The sequence below is a fragment of the Poecile atricapillus genome, chromosome 9, assembly GCF_030490865.1.
Source record: "Poecile atricapillus isolate bPoeAtr1 chromosome 9, bPoeAtr1.hap1, whole genome shotgun sequence".
Lineage (NCBI taxonomy): Eukaryota > Metazoa > Chordata > Aves > Passeriformes > Paridae > Poecile > Poecile atricapillus.
The window spans coordinates 12281108-12304512 of record NC_081257.1 but is presented as its reverse complement, the minus strand read 5'-3'; the positions used below and the strand labels follow the sequence as shown (position 1 = coordinate 12304512).

Here is a 23405-nt window from a genome sequence, read left to right as displayed (position 1 = left end):
CAGCTCTTGTCACCAAAAAGTCATTTTCCAAGCTACATGCTCACCCCTGGGACATGCTATTCGTAAGCCAAAGGAAGTGAATTCCCTATGTGGCAGCAAGTGCCCTGGAGGTCATGCAGTTGTTCTGATCATCATCAAGCTGTGCTCACCTGGCTCCAGCTCAGACACATGGCACTCTTCGACAGCTCCGGAGGGGCTGTGGACTTTAGCATCGATCTTGCCCTTTGCCCCGTTCAGCCTTATAGCAAAGGATGCTGGCTGATTAACTTTTAATCCAGACTCCTGAGAATGCAACAGTCAGATTATCAAATTCAAACTTACATTTCAGACAGCACAGGATCTGTGGCAGGGAAAATAACCACTTCAGCATGAGGGTTTTTTAGATTTTAAGGAAAGGCATAAAGTTGTGACTCGCATTAACTCTCATATCAGGTCTCTCCCTCTTAGGGGGTGGCTGTTCAGGAGTCGCCCACATTGGCTAGGCTGACTTTTCCCATGGTAACAGACTGTTTTTGGAAGCCAGACAATTGCACCACATCAAAGAGAGGCAGGTTTACAATAACAGTCACCCGTTATCACTGAGGTCAGTCCTCAGTATTCAGGCACTTGATTTAAAGGATGCTTAAGCTATAGCTCCATTTTTATCCCGTTCATTCATTCCAGATTCATTCAGGGAAAAGCCTCTGATAATCCAAATGTCTGAAAGAGTAATATGCATGTTTATATTTGCCACAAGAGGCTGCATTTAGAACGCCACCACAAGCTGTCTCAAACATGAGAAAGTAATTTAAAACATGAAACCAGATGTTGTGCTGCTGTCAGGCCATTGGTGGAAGGTGAGGCAGCTCCACATCTGAACCACAGTGGTCCTCAAGCAGCATAGCCCATGCAGCTATCCAGCAGTAACATCTCACACTGAACATACTTTACCTCATTTTGTTTTCAACTAAATCCTGAAGAGGGAAATAAATGCAACTGAGTAGAACTGAGGTACAATGTATAAACAAGTCCCTGATGTGGGTTTAGTGGAGGCTGATGCTGCACAATGGACTCCGTTACAGAATACTCAGCTTTATCTGCCTCTCCAGGACTTAATTGAAGTGAGTATTCCTGTCAAAGAGTCTTTAAATGAAACACAAGGCAAACATCAATACCACAGTGACTAATTAACGCCCTTGTAACTCCTGGTTAGAAGAGATACTATCGGATCAGGCTGTCATGGTTCATTTACACAGCTGAGGTGGAGAATTCCTGCAGCCCAGGCAAACCCCTGGGGATCATAGCTGGGACATAACCAAAAAAAGCCTTAACTGGAGTACTAATCACCACTCAAGGAGGACTGAGGTACAGTACATTTAGACACAGATTCTCAGTCTCACATCCAAGCTTCTGACTTTGGAGATTTCAGTCAGGCCTCTAATGTTGTATTTTAATGCCTGTAACCACACACATACACAAATTATATGGTGAAGTTACCAGATGAGCCCAGACCAGCTACAAAGCTGTGATTCACGCTGAGATTCACTACCTTTCATGAATCATCTGAGCTGTGACTCTGAGGTCTTGTGACATCAGCCAGAGCAAATCTGCACCCTGACCTCATGGTGGGGCCACTTCTGTCTGCCTGGCCAGGCTGCAGTGAAGTCCCAGCCTGCAGCCCTGTGCTACCTCACCAATGGAAATGCACCTCTTCATGCACGTGCCAAATGAGGAACTTGGTACCAGCACGATCACTGGGGGGTCACCTCCCGTTCTGTTGTCCTTGTCCTTCCCCTACCTAATGGCACAGGAAACATGCCATAGCTCCTTCAACACTATTTCTGGAGCCTCTTATTCCTAATTCCCAAGTGTTATCACTTGTAACACACTCAACTAAGCCCTTCTGCCTTTGAACTCTGGCTAGCCAGAGCTACCCAGGGATCAGCTGCCAAAAATCTCTCTGGCTGCAAACTGAGCTTGAAAACAAGCACCAACCAAGAGAAGGCTATTGCTAAGAAGAAAGGACAACCATTTTGGTTTTGGAGAACAAGGACGAAATCAGTCTCTGTGGTAAGCTGTAGAGATGTTTCCTTATGTCTCACCTGAAGACTAGTGACAGTGAGCCTGCGAGCATCATCGGAGGGGGCGATGACGGGAACCAGGTAGGGGCTTTCAGGAATGTGTTCATCATTGAATTTTATGGACACCTCATAGTTGCCTGCAAAGAGAAGAGAAGCAGTGAGTGTCCTTAATTTCTTTGAAAGTCACAATCAGTGTTGTTTCCATGTGATTTGGTCTCAGTACATACCTGGCTCTTGAACTATATATGATGCACCACAAGATCCATCTTTATGGTCATCAAAGGTGATTTCTGCTTTACTTGGGCCTTCCACAGCAATAGACAGTCCTCCGGCTCCAGCTTCCCGTGTCCATATGCTGAACTCGGCTGTTGAAGCACATGACAGCACACACAAGAGTAAATTTGCTGCTGTTGGTTTGTAACTTCCTCCTAACAGACTGTGAAGTCCCACACTTGAGCATATTTGAAGAATGGTAGCTTGCTCATCCCATCATCCTGGGAGATACTGCTCAGCAGATTCTCCCGGAGGCTCCTGTTAGCCAAAAAACTGCACTGCAGACCTGCACACAGCAGATTCTGGAGCCCACTGAGAGCAGAGAACTCACCTGGAACACCTGTCTCTCCACGCTCCAGCCCCGGGCCTCCAGCTCTCACTTTATGGGCTCCTCCCTCACCCAGTGGCCCCACGGTGAACTGGAAGGGGCTGCCTGGCACCGGCTGCCCTTTATATTTGACATCCACAGTGTGGACCCCCATTTCTTGTGGCACAAAGCGGACACAGTAGGTGTTTTTGTCACACTCTACAATTTCAGCATCGAAGTTTCTCCCAGAGGGACTGGTTACCTGAGCTGTCATATCAGCGCAATCAATTTCTAGCAAGAGAATAAAAAAATGCAGATTAGAAAGTGACAAAGGGTTTTGGAAGCAGGACGTGAGCTCAAGTCCAGTACAAATAACAGAATAGACATGCAGATGCCCACTGCATGCTCAGCTACCTGTGTGCTTCTGAGCAGAAAAACTGGCCAGCTGCAGCTTCCCAGGTGCTACAGAGGCAGATGAAGTGTGCACTTATCCATCTGGATAAGTGCAGCCAGCTAAGTCTGGCCTACATGATTCACAATTTCCAGACAGCAGTACAAACATTTAACAGCCAACATGATCCTATAACCCTAGAGCTGGAGTGAGCTGTGCAGCCCATTCTCCAACCTAGTGTACACAGAATAAATCAAATTAAGGCCTCACCAGTATTTATTTCTCCATGTGTTGATCACAGTTATGCTTATTTTTAACTGTTTGAAGAGACAAATTACCAGTGTTTCTTCCCCAGACTATATTAATACAAGGATGTCTTTACAAAACTAAAGTTAGTATTTTCCCCGCTTTAAGTACCCCACATGCAAATTGTGGTTTTGGGGATAAGGATGTTGTTGCCTACCTGGGATTTTTAGGTTCAGATCACATATGCTTCCTACTGTTGCAACAGAGGGAGCCCGTCTTGTTCGTGTGATGCTCTCCTTAACTCTTCCTTCACCGCTGATCTTCACACTGAATGGGCTGCCTGCGAGTATCAAAGCAAGTCATTCCTCCTCTGCTTATTACACATGCCATAGAGGGCAGAAACAAAAGCTTCTTTTGACTTCTAGGAGATCACAGGGGAACACTTATACCCAGGTTAACAGTCAGGCCCACATAACCAGAACAGTTTTGGATGCTTGCTGCCTGGGGAGAACCTCCTCAAATCTTTGGGACTTATGGTCCAAGCCAGATCATACAGCCCACCCACAGCTCCAGAGCACTGGTCAGCCAGATAAGACTTCTGTTGGAGTAATCAAAAATTTGCCAACACCTCTGCTTACCTGGAATATGTTCATCTGCAAATTTTGTGGATACAATGTACACACCAGGTACAGTTGGGAAATAGGACACTTTGCAAGTTCCATCTTCCAGATCTTCAGTTTGGATCTCTACCTTGCTGGGTCCTTCAACTGCCAGTGAGATGCCACCATAACCTACAATATAGATAAGTTAGCCTCAGATTTCCAAAGCTCTACTCTAAATCTGACATAAAATAGTCCAAACCCACAGCATGCACTAGTCAGTAGGTTTGTATCATAATGGGCACATGGGAGTTACATGATGCCTTAATGGCATTTCTGTACTCCTTATCAGTCAGAGGCACAGCATGCATTCAGCTCCTAAAATTCTCTGATTATATCCCTTTAATTTTAATAATATTGAAAAGTTATCTACCGAGCTAAAAAGTAATCCAAGGTTCCATATTAAACCAACAGGGAAATAAGTATCTTCCTCATTTCCTTCTTGCAACAACAAATGATACTAGAGCCAGCACCACCCCAGTGTCAGTCCCTGTTGGCTGTAACAAAGACATGAGCCAGGACCTTACAAAGCATATTCCAAGTTAATAGCACTGTCTGTGGTTAATAACTGACAATAATGACTCTGTTTAATGACAACTGCTGCTTTGCAGCTTGTGACCTGGTGGTTGCATGCTGAGGGAGGCAGTGTTCTTGTGTAGAGTCAATATATATCTCCTAGCACCTCACAGGCCCTTTGTGATGGAACTAACCGGCATCTCTTGTGTCGACAACGAAGTCACACATTTCAAAGGTTCGTCCTTCTACCAAACCACGTCCAAAAACTCTTGCCCGTCTGGCATCCCCGATCTCAGACTGGACCACCATGATTGTTACAGGGCTGTTTGGTACATGGCTCCCGTTTTTCTTGATGCTAACCAGATGTTCTCCTACTTCCCGTGGAATGAATGAGATGCCTACAAAGCAAAGAAATGTGAGAAATTTATTCAGTTTTTATTCATGTTATACTTGATTTAAATGCCTTAATCGCACCAAGAAATGAAACACTGGAAGAGCACCCTCTTTACTCATGTTGAAATATTGCTCTCAAGTGGACCACAAGACCATTCATATATGCTGACAAAACCCACCCCAACTGCAACCTGGCACATCACATGCAAGCTATGACAAGAGACCATTTTTCATGATTTTCTGTCTTTGGACAACTGCAGCAAACATTGTCAACTACTTGGTTGGACAACACTTTTTGGGAAGGAGCACAGAAGTCAGTCATTTTACACAGCAAAGCAAACTGGAGTAAAGGCTATCATAGCCTCAGAGCTTACCAATGTGGTTATTGGGCAGTCTCTTCAGAAGACAAGGCTCATCACGACCAGATGGGGCTTTAATGCTGGCTGTTAGGAGACTGAGATCAGTCTCATTGATATCCAACATGAAGTCAGCAGCAGAACCAAGCTTAACCTGAGACCGTCTTCTGTTATCATCTGCATACATAAAGAGAAACGAGTCACAAAACATTACAAGGTTAAATGCAGAGCAAGTCAGAAGACTTCAAATTCCTGCAACAAACCAGTTTCCCCATGTTATCAGAGGTTAGTTTTTAATATGAAGTGCTTCCAGAAGTTTAAACTTTGTACCTGTGATCTTGGCTGTGAATGGACTGCCTGGAATGTGCTTGTCATTGTATTTGACCAGGATGCTGTAGTTCCCAGGTAAAGTAGGCAGGTACGTGACTGTGCATGTCCCATCTTTGTTATCAATGCAACTGATCTCTGCTTTTGAAGGTCCTTCAATAGCCAAGTCCAGCCCACCTAGGAAAAAAGTAGAGTGGCACTTCCATAAATCTTTGTGAACACCAGGTCCAAAGATTTGGTCCAAAGAGAAATATTCAGTACCTGGTACTGGAAATGGAGTTTAAATGTGTGTTTTCAAAGGACAGCAGCAAAATCAGCTCAGACCAATCCACTAAGGCCACAGTTCTATTCAGTCTTTAGATTTACCTAACAGTGATTCCACACCCAGTCATCATCCACTAGATTTAAGCTGCTTTCAGTTTATTTTTAATTAAACAAATCTTTTTCACCCTGTACCAACAGGGTACATCTACTGCTGTCAGGAAGGGGCAATAAACCAGTTATTTACTGCAAGTTACAGCCTGATATTTGCATAAGTCATCACATCAAAGATTCATAGTTGAACAGATGAATTTAAATTAAAGCCCATGTGCATAACACTATCAAGAAGTTCCTTGCTTAGGGTAGGATTGGTTTAAAGAACTGACTTACCCTCTCCTGCATCTTCTGTGACAATGGTGAAAGTTGCTGGTTTATTCGCAACCCCATAAATGAGGCCAGGCCCATAAGCAGATACACTGCCACTGTTGGGATAATTGACATAGAACTGCAGAGGACTCTCTAAAGGGGAAAAACCCAAAAAAGAAGCACTTAAGGATGAATGGTTTGGACTATAAGAATTGATACCCATGTTCCCGAATGCCCTTCTCATTACATGGTATCTGAAAAACCTTATTGTGACCGTAACACACTTAAAAAACCAAATAAGCCTCTGCTTCCATCCTCAAAAGACACTTCTCCACAATTTGTGCCACATTCAGTCACGGAAGAGTAAGTGTTATTCTAGTTACCAGAGATAATCTTAAATGATGTTGTAAAGGATCTTGTTCACTGCAAGTTTATTTTTAGCATATTAAATCAGAACATGACTCAGAATCAGCCTTTCAGTTCAGGCACTGATTCTGAATTTTAGTAGCCCAGAATTAGGAACTAGCATAGCACATTGTCTGACTCAATGAACCTGAACTAGTAAATTTGAAGGGTATCCAAAAATGTATTTGCCAGCCTCGGATTAGCTAAACTGGTGCACAAGAACAAAAAGTACAGTCATCAACAACCAATAATGGTTTCAAAAAAAGGCACAGATAGCTCTTCAGTCCAAAGTTAGATTTTGCAGCTGAGACAGTAAAAGGTTTGATTCATGACAACCTTCATGAAAGAAACACTATGGAACATCATCTTTCTATCCCAGCACAGAGTAGTGGTCTTACTGAATCAAAACATCAGACAGGTCAGCACCTATGGGGGTGCTATATCCATAAAGTGCTGAAGAGACTGAAGTAGCATCATGTATCACACCACTGAGCTCCCCATTTCAGCTTAAGTTATCCTGTGTTTCTGTACAAACAGAACTAGCAGTCCCTCTCAGGCAGTGCAGAAGGTATTTTGTCTCATGTCTACACATCCTTCTACAGGTCTGCCCCTTTCTGCCCAGCCCCCCAAAGCCAGCATGCCCAGAGAACTACAGGGCAGCTACAGCCTCCAGGCGAGGCAGTGCTTCCACTGGGGAGCTGGTGAAGCAAGGACAAAAGAAGAGAAATAGAATGAAAGGCAGTGGTTTCTCTTTGTGAAGAAGCAGCCAGGAAGAAGGAAAGATTACAGCATTATATGCATGTGTGTTTTATTTTACTGCAATCAGATGGAAAGAGTAACTCTAGTATTTTAGCCAATCAGTTCTCCCCACAGTTTTGAGATTTTTTTTGCCAATGCAGTTTTAAGGATAAACACACACTGTAACCAGTAGTTTTGTTGAACACCATGGCAGTAAATTTCAGCCTGAAAAACTGGTAGTTAGAAAATTGTATGTTTCTTCTTCATAATAAAATGCCACAAAAGCTAGTTTCCCAAAACCAAAATCCATTTTAAGCCTGGCTGGTACTATTAAACCACAATGGAAGCTCATATGTGCTGGCACTTACTCTTTTGCTTTAGTTCTCTCTTGCTTGCAGAGAAAGGGCCGCTGAATGGTAAAATATCCTAGCATATCTTTCCACAGCATGTATGGCTGATCTATAGAACCTCACCAGGGAGCAGATGCGTCAGCAGGACTCTGTGCTCAAATTTGCATCGCCCGCTTTGCCAGACTTACCTGGGATGTGATTTCCCATGTATTTTATGTGCATTTCATGCAGCCCAACCTCAGTAGGAGCATATTTCACTGTTACTGTGCCATCTTTGTTATCCACGATATCTGGCGTATCTGTCTTTCCAGAGGGCATGTGTACTTCACCTACAAAAGGCCACCATGGGTGTTACAGAAGGAGAAGCTGCCTGCTTCCCCTCTCCCACCCACAGAGAATTGTCTAGCCATTTTAAACAAGCATTTGAAACTGTTAAATTCCTTACCCACAGGCACAAATAGGAGACTAATGGGAACACTAACCAGACATGTTTTCTACTTAAGCTACATGAATACAAGGCAGTGGTAGACATCTGGCAAACAGTCCTGTGATCTTACAAACTCCACAGGCAGGGCTATTTGCTGCAGCCACAGAGCTTTTCACAGCAAACTGCATAAAAAGTACTGATCTACCTTGTAGCAAGGTGCTCCCTCCTCTGCTGCACTATTGAAAAGGAAAAACTGACTTTCCCTTCAAGCTGGTACAGGCCAGGGCTTGGGGTGGGATTGCTGAACTAGAGGGCAGAGGGGATACAGGCTTTGTATGCAGGAAGTTAGTGTATCCAGGGTGCTACTGGAGCCATGCTCTCAGCTGCCAGACCTGTAGAAGAGGGGTCACCTGCTTTGGAGAAGGTATGTAACAGGAATGCAGAATTAACTGCTTTATAGCATCTGCAGAAAAGAAATAATGGAGCTTATCAAGGATGCATGTAGCTGCTCCAGAAGGGAGCCTACAGTGCAGTAGCTCACAGCCTAGCACTGAAGGCCACAGCAACACCAAGAATCCCCTCACTTAATTCAAACCATTGAAGGGGCATGCCCTACTCGTCCTCAGCGGGTGCCACTCAATGTGAAATTAAACAGCATTGTTGCTGGCAGGATACAAACCTCCCACACACACTGTGGTCTAGACCACCCAGTCTCTTAGCTGCAAATGAATAAACACACTAACAAAAAGCATAAATCTCCCTGAGAGGCACTCCAGGTACCTGTTATTTCTCCTTTCCTTACAGCAAATGGGATAACCATATCAAAGGGCCTGAACCCCATGCCGTTCATGTCTCCAACGGGGACATAAGCTTCTTCTGTAACCTAAAGCAAGCAAAAAGACGGGTCACTTCAAAAAGGCTGGCAGAGCCAAATGAGCACTGAGCAACTCCACTGCAAGCACAAGCAGAAGAGAGTGTGCGGTGATTATTGCAGCCAGACAAGGACTGGGCTCAACCAGAGCAGCGTCTGGCCAAGCTCTCCTTTACAACACCACACCACAGCAGAGCAAATCAAACACGGCGCGGATGGAAGACATGCTGGAAAAAAGTAAAGAGATAAAAATGGAACACAAAGGGATGGAAGACAATGTAGTGCACACAAGACCCAAAGTGGCTCCATCTGAAAGGATTTAGTTGCTTAAGGCCTGGAAGAGAAAGTGATTTTTAAATGGGAAAGAATGATTGCAACACAAAACGGACAAAAGAAACAAGTTTCACAATGCAACTCTGAACTCAAGACACTGTGATTTTACTGGGGAAACAAAGCAGTGCACTCAGGGTGCTTTTGCCAACAGCAGACATTTCAGAAGTGGAAGCTGTGGGTGCAATGATCCTCTTCATGTTTACATGAGTTTATTTGGAGACTCCCTTCAAGCAGCAAAGAAAAAACAAGGTCTGGATCCCAAGAACAATTGATGAAACAGAAAGAATGAATACAGTGACCAGAGCGATCAAGCAGTCCCAAGAAGCAGGCTGTCATCTGAAATGGAACACAGATGGGGAGCTGAAAAATGTAAAACTTGTGTACCCAAGGGCGGAATCCGGCGGGGGAAGCGCCCACTGGCTCCTGCGACTGTGCGGCGACATCATCTGCATCTACAGCCTGGGCAGGGGTAGAGGCAGGTTAGTTGATATTAGATGGTAGTCTGGCATGGAGCCACTCCCACCTTCCACAGTTCAGAACATACTGCTCCTTCCAGCTCAACACTTTCCGCCCACCGTGCAGCCCTCCCAGTCCTCTTGCCATAGCAAAGACCCAGATCCAGTCAGGGTAGCGGGGAAACTGCCCTCATCTGCAGGCACTGGGGGAAGTCACCAGTTGCGCAGCAAAGGGACAAAGCCAGTACGTGCTGTTGTTGGATGCTTGGGAGGGAAACAGAAAGCTGTGCTTGAACACTGGCAGAATTGAGTATCAGAGCTGCTTTCTTATGGGACTGATGCAGTGAGGGAAGGGAAAGGCTTAAACCCAAGATGAGAGTCCCTGAGTGCTGTGCAGCACGACGTGCCAGCCGGGAGGCAGCGGAGCTGGCTGCTGTGGGAAGGCTGCTCTGGCTCATGCACTTGGGTGAATGACCCAGCCCACGTCCAGCCATAGCAGCAAAGCCATTCTTCTGATTCATAGTTGGGACTGCGTCTTCGAGACGCCAAATGTGTATTCCCCTGGCGCAGCCGCTTTTCTCACCAGGCATGCCAAGAGCATGACTTGCAAATTCCCATCTCTCCCATTAACCTGACATGAGTGGCTGGGAGTGACACCCACGCAGACTGCTCCCCCAGGCTCAGCCATCCCAGCCCCTTCTGCCCATTTACACCACTGCAAACCACCCTAATGAGATAACCCACTGGAAACTTCTGCATGGAAGGACTCCACTAAGAAAACTAATGCAAAACAGAAATGCTGCTGTTTCGGTGTTCTCTGTCCCCAGCTGAGACACCCAAGTCAAACACATACTGTATCAGTCAGCTAGGAAGTGGGAATTTTGGCTGGCTAGGATTGGGCTCCCTGACCTCGAGAGGCATTTCCTGTGGTGAACCTTGAGCAGCAACTAAGGGAATAGTTTCTCTCAAGGAAATCTTCAGACACCCGTAGCAATCTGCCAGGATGACAGGTAGGAAAAGCCAGAGTTGCTGACCCCAGGGACTCGCCTGCAAGCTCCATCTGGACTCAGTACAAGTAAAGTCCTGTGATTTCACGGACAGAGATGCACCAGAGGCTGCTTTGGCTGAGATTACAAGACCAGGAATTGTTTTACCAACACAGAGATATTCTTCACAAGAAGGGCTTCTGTGAGCCCTGAGAGGCAGGGCTTCTCAGTCTGCTTCTCAGGGGCTGGGATATTGTTTGCTAAATGTGGAGTACTGCATGTTGGAAGGAAGATAATTAGAAGGAGGGGGAATTCGGCTGTAACAGTTTAAATAGCACTTACAAAACATTTTAAAGTGTGAGCTAACAGTCTGTTTCCCTGGGATCTGTCAGCAGACCGTTCCTTATTTTGGGATCAACTTAATAAAAAGGGAGAGACAGAGAAGGCAGAGCACTGTATCTGACAATGGCCAACATAATTAGTTGTAGAAACTGATTACAACCACCCTTACATCATTTAGAAAAGGAACTACATGGTCAGGAAATGAAAAACAAATTGCTTCAGAAAAGCCAAGTCTTCATCCTCTGATGATTTCTATCCCACTTCACTTAACCGTATTGCCTGCTCAAAATAAGCTCTGCAAGGAACAAGGATTCATTATCTCCTGCTATCCTAGTAAATATCTAAACAAACATTTACACACAGAGTTAACCTATTGCTAAATAAAACATGGCAGCAGGAATCTGAGTGGGAGGTACTTCTGGAGCAGAACTGGCTTACCATGACAGTGAAAGGACTGTTGGGAATGTCCACCCCACCAAAGCGGACATAAATCACATAGGTTCCTGGTTTGGCCGCGGTGTAGAAGATATCGTAAGTCCCGTCCTCATTTTCAACAACATCTGCTTCAGCTTCTGTCCCATCTGGCGTGAGGACGGTGCACGTCACTTTTCCCTTCCCTGCTGATTTGGCGTCTACCACAAAACCAACCTCCTCACCAGTCTTCACAGTGGGTGCAATTCCAGGACCTACAAGGCAATTTTCATTACAGAAAGTATTCACAAGACAGTTTTCCCAGGCAGACCGCCTGTGAGGTGCCTGGGGAGCATGGCACCAAGACATCGGTCCCAGGGAGCCACAGATGTGGTTTTGGGAGCAGATGTACAACAAGGGACATTTGTAAAATTGGTCAGCACAGTGGTATGCAAGAGCTGGCTTCCAGTTCTCTTTCTCCTCTGCAATCAGAGAGGCTGGATGGGAACAGAGAGGAAAAAAGCTAAGTTTGAAGAAATCAATGCCTTAACCCATACTGTTATCATCCTACTCCTTTATGCAGAGCCAAAGGCACTTTCTTCTGCCAGCAACTCAGCTGCATTGCTTTAATATAAACCTCCCTGTGTAAAAAAGCTATAAAAGGGCACAGTAGCAGCCATAGCCACATTTCCTCCACCATTATCCACAAATGATTTTCCACTGTTCTGCCACACATCCCAAAAAAAGAACACCATGCAACAATGCCAAAATTGTAGCAATCAGATCTAGCTTGAAGAACACCGTGTTTAAACGAGAACTATTATGTCTTATTTGCAGTAGTACATATTGAATACTCCTGCTTCTGACCCCCACTTGTTACCAGGTAAATGGCTCATTTTCAAGTAGCAACAAACCTGCTGGTTTAATCCCTTGGCAGTATTAAAGCACTTACTCCTATGGTGATTGTATTTCAGCTTCACAGCACTGAATCAGAAGCACTTCTTGGAAATGGGAAATTTTAGCTGGCATCTGGCAGTAATTTCCATCTCAGTTACTTTGAATAGTTAGTGACTCGAGTTACTTGGAAGCGTATCAGATTTACCCATTAGGGCATCTTTTAAACAAATTTTGAGGCAAAGAGGATATCTCTTTTTTTCTTCCATTGTGTCAGGAATGTATTTCTGTTTAAAACAACTTGAAAGCAGCCAGCTCCTGGACAGGCTTCAGGTGCACTCTAACTGCACAATGCCCAGGTCCAGCACAATGTCCACACACTCTCAAAGATCTACAACAACAGATTAGGTTTCCCTGTTCAATTTGGCCTTGCCTACTTTATTTATTTACTCTACAATCAAGGGACTTAACGTTCAGTGGTATTCTTGTAACTAGTTCCTTCTGCTCCCTGCCAGAGCCTCCTGGGAGGTGGGAGCACACCACGATGACCAGCCCAAAGCCATGTGATGAACATCCGTCCTTAAAATCTGTGTGCTCCTACAGCAAAAAATCTGGAGTCTCCTACCAAAGCAATGTTTTTTTGAGTAATAATATTATCTTATCTTTAGGTTCTCTCCTTCCCAAAAGCCTGTTCAGACCTGGGACAATCTTGACCAACAGAAAAGCAGCAGAAACCTCCACTATTAACACCCAGCCTGAATAGGCTTTGCTAATATAGAAGCACATGACTAGCTATTTACATCCTTGAAATTAATTTTATTGTAGCTTGCAATGAAAAGCTTCTTGCAACACTCAAATGCTCACTGTGCAAGGAACCTGATGCAGTGGACACATACATATGTGTAATTTTTAAATCAACCTCACTGAAGTTCTCAACTAGATTCATGAATGTCAAAATAAGCATCAGATAGTTGCATCTGGCTGTTTATAACAGCCCAGGCAATCTGACAGATTTTGCTAGAGGTTGCAAGAGATATCTGCTCACCCACAGGGTGGACACTTCTTTTTCTTTAGGAACACATCTTTTGTAAGAGCAGCCAGACTACACAAGTCTCAAGCACGTCTTCTACACCCATCACATCCACTGCACCGTGCTCAGAAGGCAGCTTTACATCCAGAACAAACAACAAAGAGAGGAGTCAAACACTCACCTGTGGCCAAACACTTGCTGGCATCCCCAGCTGGAGATGCCCGGATCCGATAGGGAGAGGCCGGGATATCATCTCCACCATACTTCACTCCAATCGTATAGCGGCCTGTTTTGTCAGGGACATAGGTGACTGTGTAAGTGCCATCCTTGTTGTCATGAATGTCCACTCTCTTGGGTTTGCCCTCTTGGTCCTGAGGAACACAAAGCAGAAGATTTAAGCACTATGAAGGTTTTGAATTTCCTTAGCTGGGCATCAAATCTGTTCACAACCATACTTAGGTGGCCTCAAACAGATACAGAACTGCAGCTTTTTGAAGTTTAAAGATACTTTGCTCAAAGACTAGTAATAAAAATAGAGTATTATGAGCAGAAAGCTATCAGACATGATAAAATAATCGGTGCTATCATTAACTACTCTTCGGTTGATATGAGAATGTTTATAAGAGCAGCAAGCCATTTTAATGAACTTTATATTAATTATAATACGTTCAGGCTTCACTGCCATACTGCTGTTGGAAATGAAGAACATTTCCCAGGTCCCTGGGGCACAAATGGGCAGTCACACTGTGCAGCTCTATCCTGAATAAGCACTGGATAGCCCTGGGCAGCTGCTCCCTGAAAGGTTTGAGGGCATGGGGCAGCTGGAGTCTGCTGTCAGCCCTCCTGCACGAGGCATCCAGCTGCTATCACACTGCAAAATCTACAGGTAAAAGCAGATCTATGCAGCTCTTCAACTACCATTTCTCATCAGCTGCAAAGTACAAAGCATTTTAGAAAGTCTTCCAAGCCTGCTTACAGGGAATCACATGCTGACTCCATTTTGTATTTAATGACTTCACACTGCCTAGGGTACAGCATAAGCTGCAAAGGACTTGAGAATTTAGGTACACCATGAAAGAGATTACTTCTTTCAGGAAGGCTTGTGAAACATTTGACATTCAACAGCTCAGAATAAGAAGCAAACAAATGCTGCCAGAAGGATCACCTATGTACTTCTACCATACAGGACTTGTGGAACTTGATCTTTAAAGCCCCAGCCAGGCTGGGAGCTCTGATAAGCCTTTTGGATCCTTTAAGAGCACACTCGCATGCTAGAATTAATAACAACTACTTTGGTGCATCTGAGCAGGCATTGAGACAGAACAGGAGCAAGAATGCAGAAGGGCAAGTACAACCAGGCATACCATGACCTAGGTATGCCAGAGCTCAGCTATGTGCTTTATGGTCCACTAACCAGACATCTTTTTGCTGAGGCCAGAGAATCCAGGCACCAGAAACTTCCGAAAGAGCAGTAACAAAGATAAATCAAAATATTCCTGCAGTATCTCTTTAAGCAGCTTATGACTTCTGGCAACCTTGAGGGACACATGTGTGGTAATTTAGCATAATGTGATGCTCAGAGTGGTAGTTATCTCATGGCCTTGCTGAACACTGCTAGAAGACTGCCTTCATTTCAAATGCCAGTATTTTCATAATCTTACAAGAAATTACCTATCTCATTTTGGGCATTTGCAAAGTGTAAGATTAGGCAAGAACCAAATCAGAGCATATCTGATGACTTTAAGACAGAAGTTTCACAAAAGCACTCTCAAGAGCTTCACAAATGCAGAGTGCAAGACTTTCCTGTACCAGACCTTAGGGTCCAGTCAGAAGCCCAGAGTCCAGGACACTGGGTATGTTAGGATAAAAAGCTGTGGACACTTTGGAAAGAACAGACTCATGTACAGCTAGAAAACATGCACCCTGTCCTGCTTGGTTTTGTTACTTACTGTGATCTGTACAGCCAGAAGTCCCTGCCCAGCATCCTTAGCATCCACAGCAAACTCCACAGGAAGGCTGGCTAGAATGCCATAGGAACTGAGCCCTGGTCCACTCGCTGTCACTTTACTGGCATCATACGTAGGAAGCACCTTCACCTTGAAGGGACTTAAAGAGCAACCCATTATTTCCCCTCCTCCCAAGTCAATGTCTGATAGTTGCTGCAGTACACAGAGTTGTATATGGATACAGCACTCTTAATACTGTCTGCTGCAGGTGCAGTGGGCTTAAAACACCACTGAACCCTGAAGTAACACAAGGAGCTGCACTGGTTAAGTAGAAAGGACCACAGGCAGTCCTTAAATGGTGCTCATGTGCTGGGAGAACACAAGGGGACTGTTAAATCTTCAGTTCTCCAAAGTTTCTCTTATCAACTTACCTTCGAGGAATCTCTTCATCAGCATATTTGACAGTGATCATGTAGGGTCCCTCCTGCATAGGGGTGTACACCACCGTGTGGGTGCCATCTCCATTGTCTACCACATTAACAGGTCCCACAACACCTAAAAAAGTAACATATGATTTTCTCAGCTATGCTATTAAAATACAGTCATTTGCTGCACAAAGCTACAAGATGCATTGCTTATTTAGAGCTGGCAACAAATTTCAATGTTTGTTTTTTTAAAATGAAAGCAACAGGCATGGATCAATGATCAGTTTCCCTTATTTTGTATTCAAAGCCATTGATGTGAGATAGATTTTTTTACCCACTGCTCTCTGGGCTCCCATCTTCTTGCTGTAAACAAAAGCTACCATGAAAATACTGGAGAAAGATCTGCCTTTCGGTACAGTCTAGGTCAAGAGCAATTGCTCAAAGTGCATTGAAGATTGTTCAAGACAGAAAACAAGTAATGCTTTTAATTGTCTGAACTGTCATTTACAAGATTACTTATTATTACTGGGATTCACTGCACAGAATTGAGCCCTGAAGCCAGTTGGTGTGTAGCATTCACCAGCTGAGTCTTTCACAATCAGGTGTTTAGAAAGGCAGGATTGATGCCTAGGCAAGAACACCCTGCAAGCTGCCAAACACCTAAGAAAGCAGGATCAATTATTTCAATTTGCATTAAGATAAATCTACAACAGATTATATGACATATCAGTTCAGATACAAACACACAAACCAGTCTACAATTACAAATTGGCTTTAAAACACAGAAAGGATTATCAGTAAAGCAAGCACAAAAGAAATGTATATAGTTGCCATGCACAGCCTAAAAGCAACACCGTTGGTTCCCACTCCCTCCTACAGATGATTCTTGCTGCTGCCAACCTCATTTCCAAGAAGCAGAATTGCCAGCAGTTACTGAGAGTTCAAACCTGTCTCAGTGCCACCCTTTGGACCATCTTTAAAGAAATCTGAAATTGCTTTCAATGGGGAGCGCCATCCCTGGGAATCCATCGCATCCGCTAGAATTAAAGAAGTGTTACCTGCAGGGAACCTGCACAGCAAGACCTCCACTGGGGAGACAGCTCTCACCTCCCAGCAAGGTGAGACTTCCATCCAACAGGTACTTGCTGCCAAGATACTGTGCCACTGGGACAGGACACAGCTTTCTAGGTAAATGCAAACACCATTAATGCCGTCACTCAAGGGCCTTGTTGCTCTCTGGGGACCACTGAGCAATTTCACCATGATTCAGAGACTTCTGCAATCCACTGACACAGGTTTCCCAAGTCACTGTTCACATGTTAGACTTTGGATTTACTTTTTGATGTCTACGACTTAACACACCATTGTTCACTGGTGATGGTTACTCACATCACTTCTCCCAGCCCTGCAGATAAGGTGATTAGGCTAAAGCCATCAAAGACACTGTCCAAAGCAGCACTACCTAGGATACATCTCTCCTTTCACAGCATGACATGTGGGTCAGCTGCCAAGGGGCACATGACAGATGAACAGGACCACAGGGAAATGCTCATTTGAGTGGCATCTCCACCTTTGCAAGCAGGGCCAGGACCATGCCCAAACACAGATATGAGCACAGACAGATAGAATACTTTGGTTCTTACCTCTGGGACCCGTCACCAGCACTTCAAGAGGTGCTATTCCTGCCTTGCTGGTGTCTACAGTAAAGGACTGGGGGATTTTGGCTCGAACAGCTGTACCCAGACCTGGTCCTGCTATCTTCACCTTGCTGGGATCCACAACATCCTTCACAGGAACCTTGAAAGGACTGCCTGGAAGTTGACACAGTGTTAAACACAATGTTAACAGTTACAGAGAACAAGAGATCTTTTTTCTCTACTTTTCCTTAGGCGTTTTTAAAATTATCCCTCTGCTGCAGGCAGGAATGACAATCCCACAGTTTCCACACTATCCCTCTGCTTCTGCAAAAGGCAGAAGTGTAATGATGGTGCTTCTACATTTTCATAGAATTTTGGACAACAATTCTGTTGTGACCCATCTGCTTCTCACACCTCAGGAAAAAAACCAAACATGAAGGAAATCAGAAGTGTGAATGAAGCATCATGGAGGCAACACATTTCCTTATATCTTACTAAGTTCAGTATGTCAACAAAGAGAATGGGAACAACAGGAAACATCCTCTCTTACTGCAGAACAGGATCTTTAATGCATCCACATACCAATTTTCATTACCTACTACTAGACAAGTACTACACACCACTTGTGCATAATATCAGTTACTTGTCAAGGGTTAGTGTCCCTTTTCCTGTCCCACTCATCTATACCCATTTGAGAAAATGCCACTGCCATTTCTGCCTGAATTCTGAGGAAAATCACATCAACATCCTACAGCACAAGGGAGATGCAGCCAACTGAGAAATCTGAGTCCATAGTTTGACTTCTTCCCTCTTGTGAAATCCACTGAGAAAAAGCTCTTACCAGGAATATGCTCTCCCCCATACGTGATGTTAACATCGTAATCTCCTGGAACGTAAGGAACATACTCGGCACTGCAGCTCCCATCTTTGTTATCTTTACAGCTAATTTTAGATTCTGAAGGTCCTTCAACAGTTATTCCAAGGCCACCAATTCCTGCCCCTCTGCAAGACAGAAACACACACTGTTAAGAGTCATCTGTTTCCAAAGCAGCTTTGTAGCCTTCACATGCTCTGATTTTCATAGTTTTTAAAAATGTGGTATTCTGACTTCCGATGTTCAGCCTTCAGCATGTGCTGGCATGCAAAGCTGTTCAGCACTACCTCACTCAAATTTCCCTAGAATTTTCTCCTCAGTAATTATCAATCCCTAATGTCAAATGTTTGCAGAGCAGAGTAGATGAATAGACAGTCATCAGCTGGACACAGCTTGACCTTTTTATAAATATCTGTACTGAGTTCAGCATTCTACATTGCACACACCACACTCTCCTTCCCCCCTCAGATATTCCTTCAAGATCGAACAGGCCTCATCACCTGGTGACAACCGAAAAGGCATTTGGCTGATTTGTGAAAGCTTCTGTAAGTCCAGGTCCTTGTGCCTTCACACGTGATGGATGGCAGCCCTCTGCAACATTCACTCTGAAGGGACTATTTGGCACAGGCACACCATCATACGTCACGCTGACTGTGTGCGGACCTGTTAAGAAGAGGGAAACATCTCCTAAATTCCCTAAATATGCGCTTCACTTAACATGATTCTACAAGATGCTACAGACTTAAATGTCAGTATATGGGCAAGAGTTTCCTGCTACATTTCACAAGACTTCACTAGTATTTTGTAACTAAGATTCCATCTACACACTGCTCTTCTGAAGACAAGTTACCGTAAAAGTCAGTTCTTCAAGTTAAAATTCTGCTACTTCCTGCAGAATTAGCTCCTCTACTGGCAGACCTCTTGCAAAGATGCCAAGAAGTTACTGGCAGACCTCGGAGGTTTGCCAAATGAAAGTGGCAGAAGAGCTGCTTGCTCTTGGTTTTTCCCTTTCAAGCAAAAGAAAACAAGCCCCGGGGTTACCCTTTTCAAATGGTGTGTACTCCACTGAATATGTTCCATCAGCGTTGTCTTGGATGAGACAGTCTGTGGGGGAGCCAGATGGGCTCGTGATCTGTGTCCTAATGTGGTCACCACCAGCCTTTGTTAGAGGTCGAGCATCCACAGTGAACTCAGTTGTAGCTTCTCGGAAGACATCTACAGGAAATATTTTGAAGAGTCACTTCAAGAAGTGCATATATTCCAACAACAAAACATTTGGTGAAGCAGCATGACAAACAACTTGTTTGGGAACATGAGACTCCTGTCTGTCCAAGGATCACCACGGAAACACACAAGGCTTTTAAAACTTTCAACACTCAAAATACTCAGAAAGGACTGCAAGTCCTACAGATTCTGATAACAGCAGTTAGTCTCACCTTTTCCTTCGACTCCTGGCCCAAACACTTTAACTCTGCTTGTGTCCACAGCTGGCTCCACTTTGACCCGGGCTGGGAACTTAGGCACCTGCTCTCCTCCATATCTCATCTTGATGGTGTACATGCCAGCTAGGAGTGGCACATAGGTAACGACATAGGTCCCGTCTTTGTTATCATCGATCTGGACCTCGGCTTTGGAACCAGTATCTGACACCATGTCCACCCGCAGGTCCCCAGGACCAGCTTCTGTGCAGTCGACATTCAGCAGCCCTGCCTCGCCTACTTTACCACGCTCCAGACCTGGGCCTGTAGCAATGACTTTAGAGACATCAAATGGCATTTCTATATCTGCCTTAAAGGGTGAACCAGGAATGTGAACTTCTTCAAAGAGGATGTTTACAAAATACTCTCCAGGCTTCGTAGGCAGGTAGGAGACAGAGCAGGTTCCATCGCCGTTATCCGAACATTCAATTTTAGCTTCACACGGGCCTTCTACTGTCAAACCCAAACCTCCAGTTCCTGCCCCTTTGGTATCTATTGTAAATTGGGCTGGTTTTCCAACAAGACCCCCTCGAAGACCTGGACCATGAGCTTTCACCTAAAAGAGATTATGCAGTTGAGTTAAATGTCCTTTTCCATATTATTGCCAGAAGACTTCCTAGTTAGACTTGCTTGTATGTTGGATTTGATTAACAGGCTCTTAAAAATACACAGAAGCCACTGTCTCCTTTGACACTCAGCCCATTTTTACTGTAAAGCTGGTACTTATCCTCCAAAGATGTTTCTAGGCAAGGATATCTATAATCTCACCGTAGCTGTTTTTACATAGCCATGGGAACTGAAAGGTACAAATTTTAAAATATTTGATGACTACACGTTTTTCTTTAAATATATTTCCATAGGGAAAAAAAAATACATCAGAGATGCTTATCAGACAGACTTCTATTAAATTAGGAGCAATGCTTGAATTTGCCACACTATGCAGGATGCTTGCCATATTTTTGATTAGTTCAATTTAATTTTTTTTTTCAAATACAGTGTTATAGGAATGAATTCTACAAGTCATGGAGGCTGCAAAAGGAATAACTGAGCACTCTGAGTAAACATGTTCCTCGGTATGTTTTGGCCAAGACCAAGCCAAATCTCATGCAATAGCCCACAATTCAATTTTCAGGTATCCGTTGCTCTTACAGCCCTATACTGTTCACTTACCTTGGAGGGGTCTGGAGGTAATGTGGCCTCCACAGTGTAGGGGCTCCCTGGGATTGGGTTGCCATCATAACTCACATCCACCACATACAGTCCTTCTTCCCGTGGAATGTATTTTGCAGTGCTGCACTCCTTACCCAGAACTGGTTCCACAAGACATGGCACAGCTTTCCTCATAGGACTGGAAATATTAACCTCCAGTTTACCTTGCCCACCAGCTCCTTTGGTATCGATTACAAATTCCTGATCCTTCCCTACTTCCACTCCTGAAGAAGACAAAATCCATATTACATTACTTAACATCAGACAGCAGTCCCCATGCACACATCACTGAGAGAGCAGGTACTGGCAGAGCCCTGCCCAGTCTGCATTCCTCCAACCCCCCCAAGCCAAACAAACAAAAAACCCCAAAAAATCCGAAACAAAACAAAACCCCCAAAACAAATGCTTTGGTTAATTGACACTACAAAGCTACAGGGGAAAATAAGCCTGTAAGGTGTGATCTGATAGTATCAGAGGCTCATTTCAGGAAAGACACACTATTTCACAGCCTTAAATTCTTCCACTTTCAGATAACAAAAAGATTGTATGAATGACACTGTGCATTTTAACAGTTTCATGCATTTGAATAGCTGTCTATCCCTCAGGGAAACAGATTTCATCAGTGAGTGCTCAGCCTGGTGAAGCCTCCAGCTCTGCTCACCACAAAGGACCAAACCTCAAACACATTTTCTCCACATTACTATGTAATCTTAGCAAGAAAGGAAAAAAAAAAAAAAAAAGGAAATCTAAATTGAAATTCAGTCCTCAAGAGGACCCTCTAAATAAGTGTGGTCAGCTAAAAAGGAGATTGTTTTGCCTGCTCCTGTTCCAGCAGGACATGTTGGCTATCACCCAGACTCCAGAGACCCTTCAGAAGCTTCCAGCCCATGGGTACTTACTGTTTTCGAGTCCATTGACTCTAACTTTGCTTAGGTCTAGAGGAGCAGCAACGCCCACCGTGAAAGGGCTTTTAGGGATAGGATCACCACCATAAGTTACCAAAACCTTCATTGGACCCTAGTTGGAGAATTTGCATGTTAGCTCAGTTCCTCACTTTGCACAGACACACCAACACACAAGCAGTACATATCAACTTACCTCTACTATCTGGCCACAGCCAAGCTTACTGCTTTATGGACACTAAAGCTTTCACACCACTGCAGCCCTTCCTTCTAAGTACTAAATGGTTTTTATTTAATACAGGAAGAGCAAAAAAGACAGTTCTTTCCAACCTTTATTAGACTATATTCAAGCTGCCTGGCAAAGCCTCCAGCTCAGGCTGGCTCCCACCCTCCCAGAGCTCAGACCCGACAGCTGAATGAATGTCCCACTGCTCCAGACCAGGTATCCCCTTCCACCACATGGAGAGGCCAAAGCTAAGAGGCCATATTATTACAGCATCTGAAATACCAGGGGCTTAAGCTCTACAAGTCAGAAAGATTAATGCTCTTGTGTATTTTGGCTGGAATGCTGCACAGCCACAGCAAGCTCCAGCCCATGATGTGTGTTCCTTTTATTCTCTCCTACCGCAGTCCATATTTTAGCTATATTCACTGTTTGCTTACTTTTCATTCTTGGCCAGTTTTGCCCAAAAATGAAATAATCATGGATGTTTCATGCAAGCTAGTGAATAGCTTTCCATGATTATTTTTGGTTGTTTCTAGAAAACATACACACGGGTAGCTGTAGCAACACCACGAGATAGATAAGGCCAAATAAACAGCATTAAACCAAGGCTGCTCTGTGACTGACGCTGCCCCTCAGGAATTTAACTACCTACTCCATCCCTCCCCTGCTCTGAAGAGTTCACAGTCCCATTCACAAGCTACTGCTTAGGAACCTGAGAAGAACAGGGTTCAGGAAAGACCTATGTGCTCACAGCATGGAGGGACAATGAGGCTACTCTAATTACTGAGCAGTCTATTTTCATCTCTTTTTAACCATTGCTCTCCTGCCACTGCTATTTGCAAGCATCTCCTGTAAGCCTACAGCCCTTCCATGAACCATGGTACTTCTCCAGATGGAAGACACAAGTGGAAAACCTGGTTTGAGCAGCCTGGCTTGTTTCATCAGTGATTTGCAGGTGAAACACAGCAGTCTGGTACTGATCATGAACGCACAGAATACAGAGGAGTGCTCCGTTCTGCATACTAACCCTGACTAAACAAGCCAAAGCCTTTCCAAACAGGCACACCAGCCACATCCTGAGATCATGCAAATGCTTTATCAAAAAACAAATGCTAGCTCTATGGTGCTTCCAAGAATTCTGAACAAGCATTATCAGCTAAATAATACTGCAGTATTCTTTATCAGTTCACTCTTATATAGCTTCATTCAAGGAAGCTGGGGCAGATGACCTAGTAGCACATTTGGTTGTTCAGGAGAACAAGAGCAGCAAAACACTATAATCTCAGCACCAGAGAACCTATGTCCTCAAAA

The 23405-nt window shown here is 44.3% G+C and overlaps 1 protein-coding gene across 4 annotated transcripts in view; it reads right to left on the bottom strand.

The window, feature by feature from the left end:
- The window catches only part of FLNB (filamin B), a 71318-nt gene that overhangs the window by 7290 nt on the left and 40623 nt on the right, over positions 1–23405 (bottom strand). For 3 of the 4 annotated variants that reach the window (XM_058844689.1, XM_058844691.1, XM_058844692.1), the window contains exons 19-42: positions 21866–21983; positions 20928–21190; positions 19716–20313; positions 19321–19494; positions 18780–18942; positions 18247–18407; positions 17412–17579; positions 15775–15898; positions 15347–15503; positions 13579–13768; positions 11501–11748; positions 9664–9738; positions 8856–8958; positions 7837–7977; positions 6180–6308; positions 5532–5705; positions 5220–5378; positions 4647–4850; positions 3916–4068; positions 3495–3617; positions 2665–2931; positions 2288–2425; positions 2082–2197; positions 150–282 (exon numbers count right to left, since the gene is read on the bottom strand). In XM_058844689.1, the coding sequence (XP_058700672.1) occupies positions 150–282; positions 2082–2197; positions 2288–2425; positions 2665–2931; positions 3495–3617; positions 3916–4068; positions 4647–4850; positions 5220–5378; positions 5532–5705; positions 6180–6308; positions 7837–7977; positions 8856–8958; positions 9664–9738; positions 11501–11748; positions 13579–13768; positions 15347–15503; positions 15775–15898; positions 17412–17579; positions 18247–18407; positions 18780–18942; positions 19321–19494; positions 19716–20313; positions 20928–21190; positions 21866–21983 (4279 nt within the window). The remainder of the gene's footprint in view (positions 1–149; positions 283–2081; positions 2198–2287; positions 2426–2664; positions 2932–3494; positions 3618–3915; positions 4069–4646; positions 4851–5219; positions 5379–5531; positions 5706–6179; positions 6309–7836; positions 7978–8855; positions 8959–9663; positions 9739–11500; positions 11749–13578; positions 13769–15346; positions 15504–15774; positions 15899–17411; positions 17580–18246; positions 18408–18779; positions 18943–19320; positions 19495–19715; positions 20314–20927; positions 21191–21865; positions 21984–23405) is intronic. The other variant, XM_058844690.1, reaches the window with a different exon arrangement.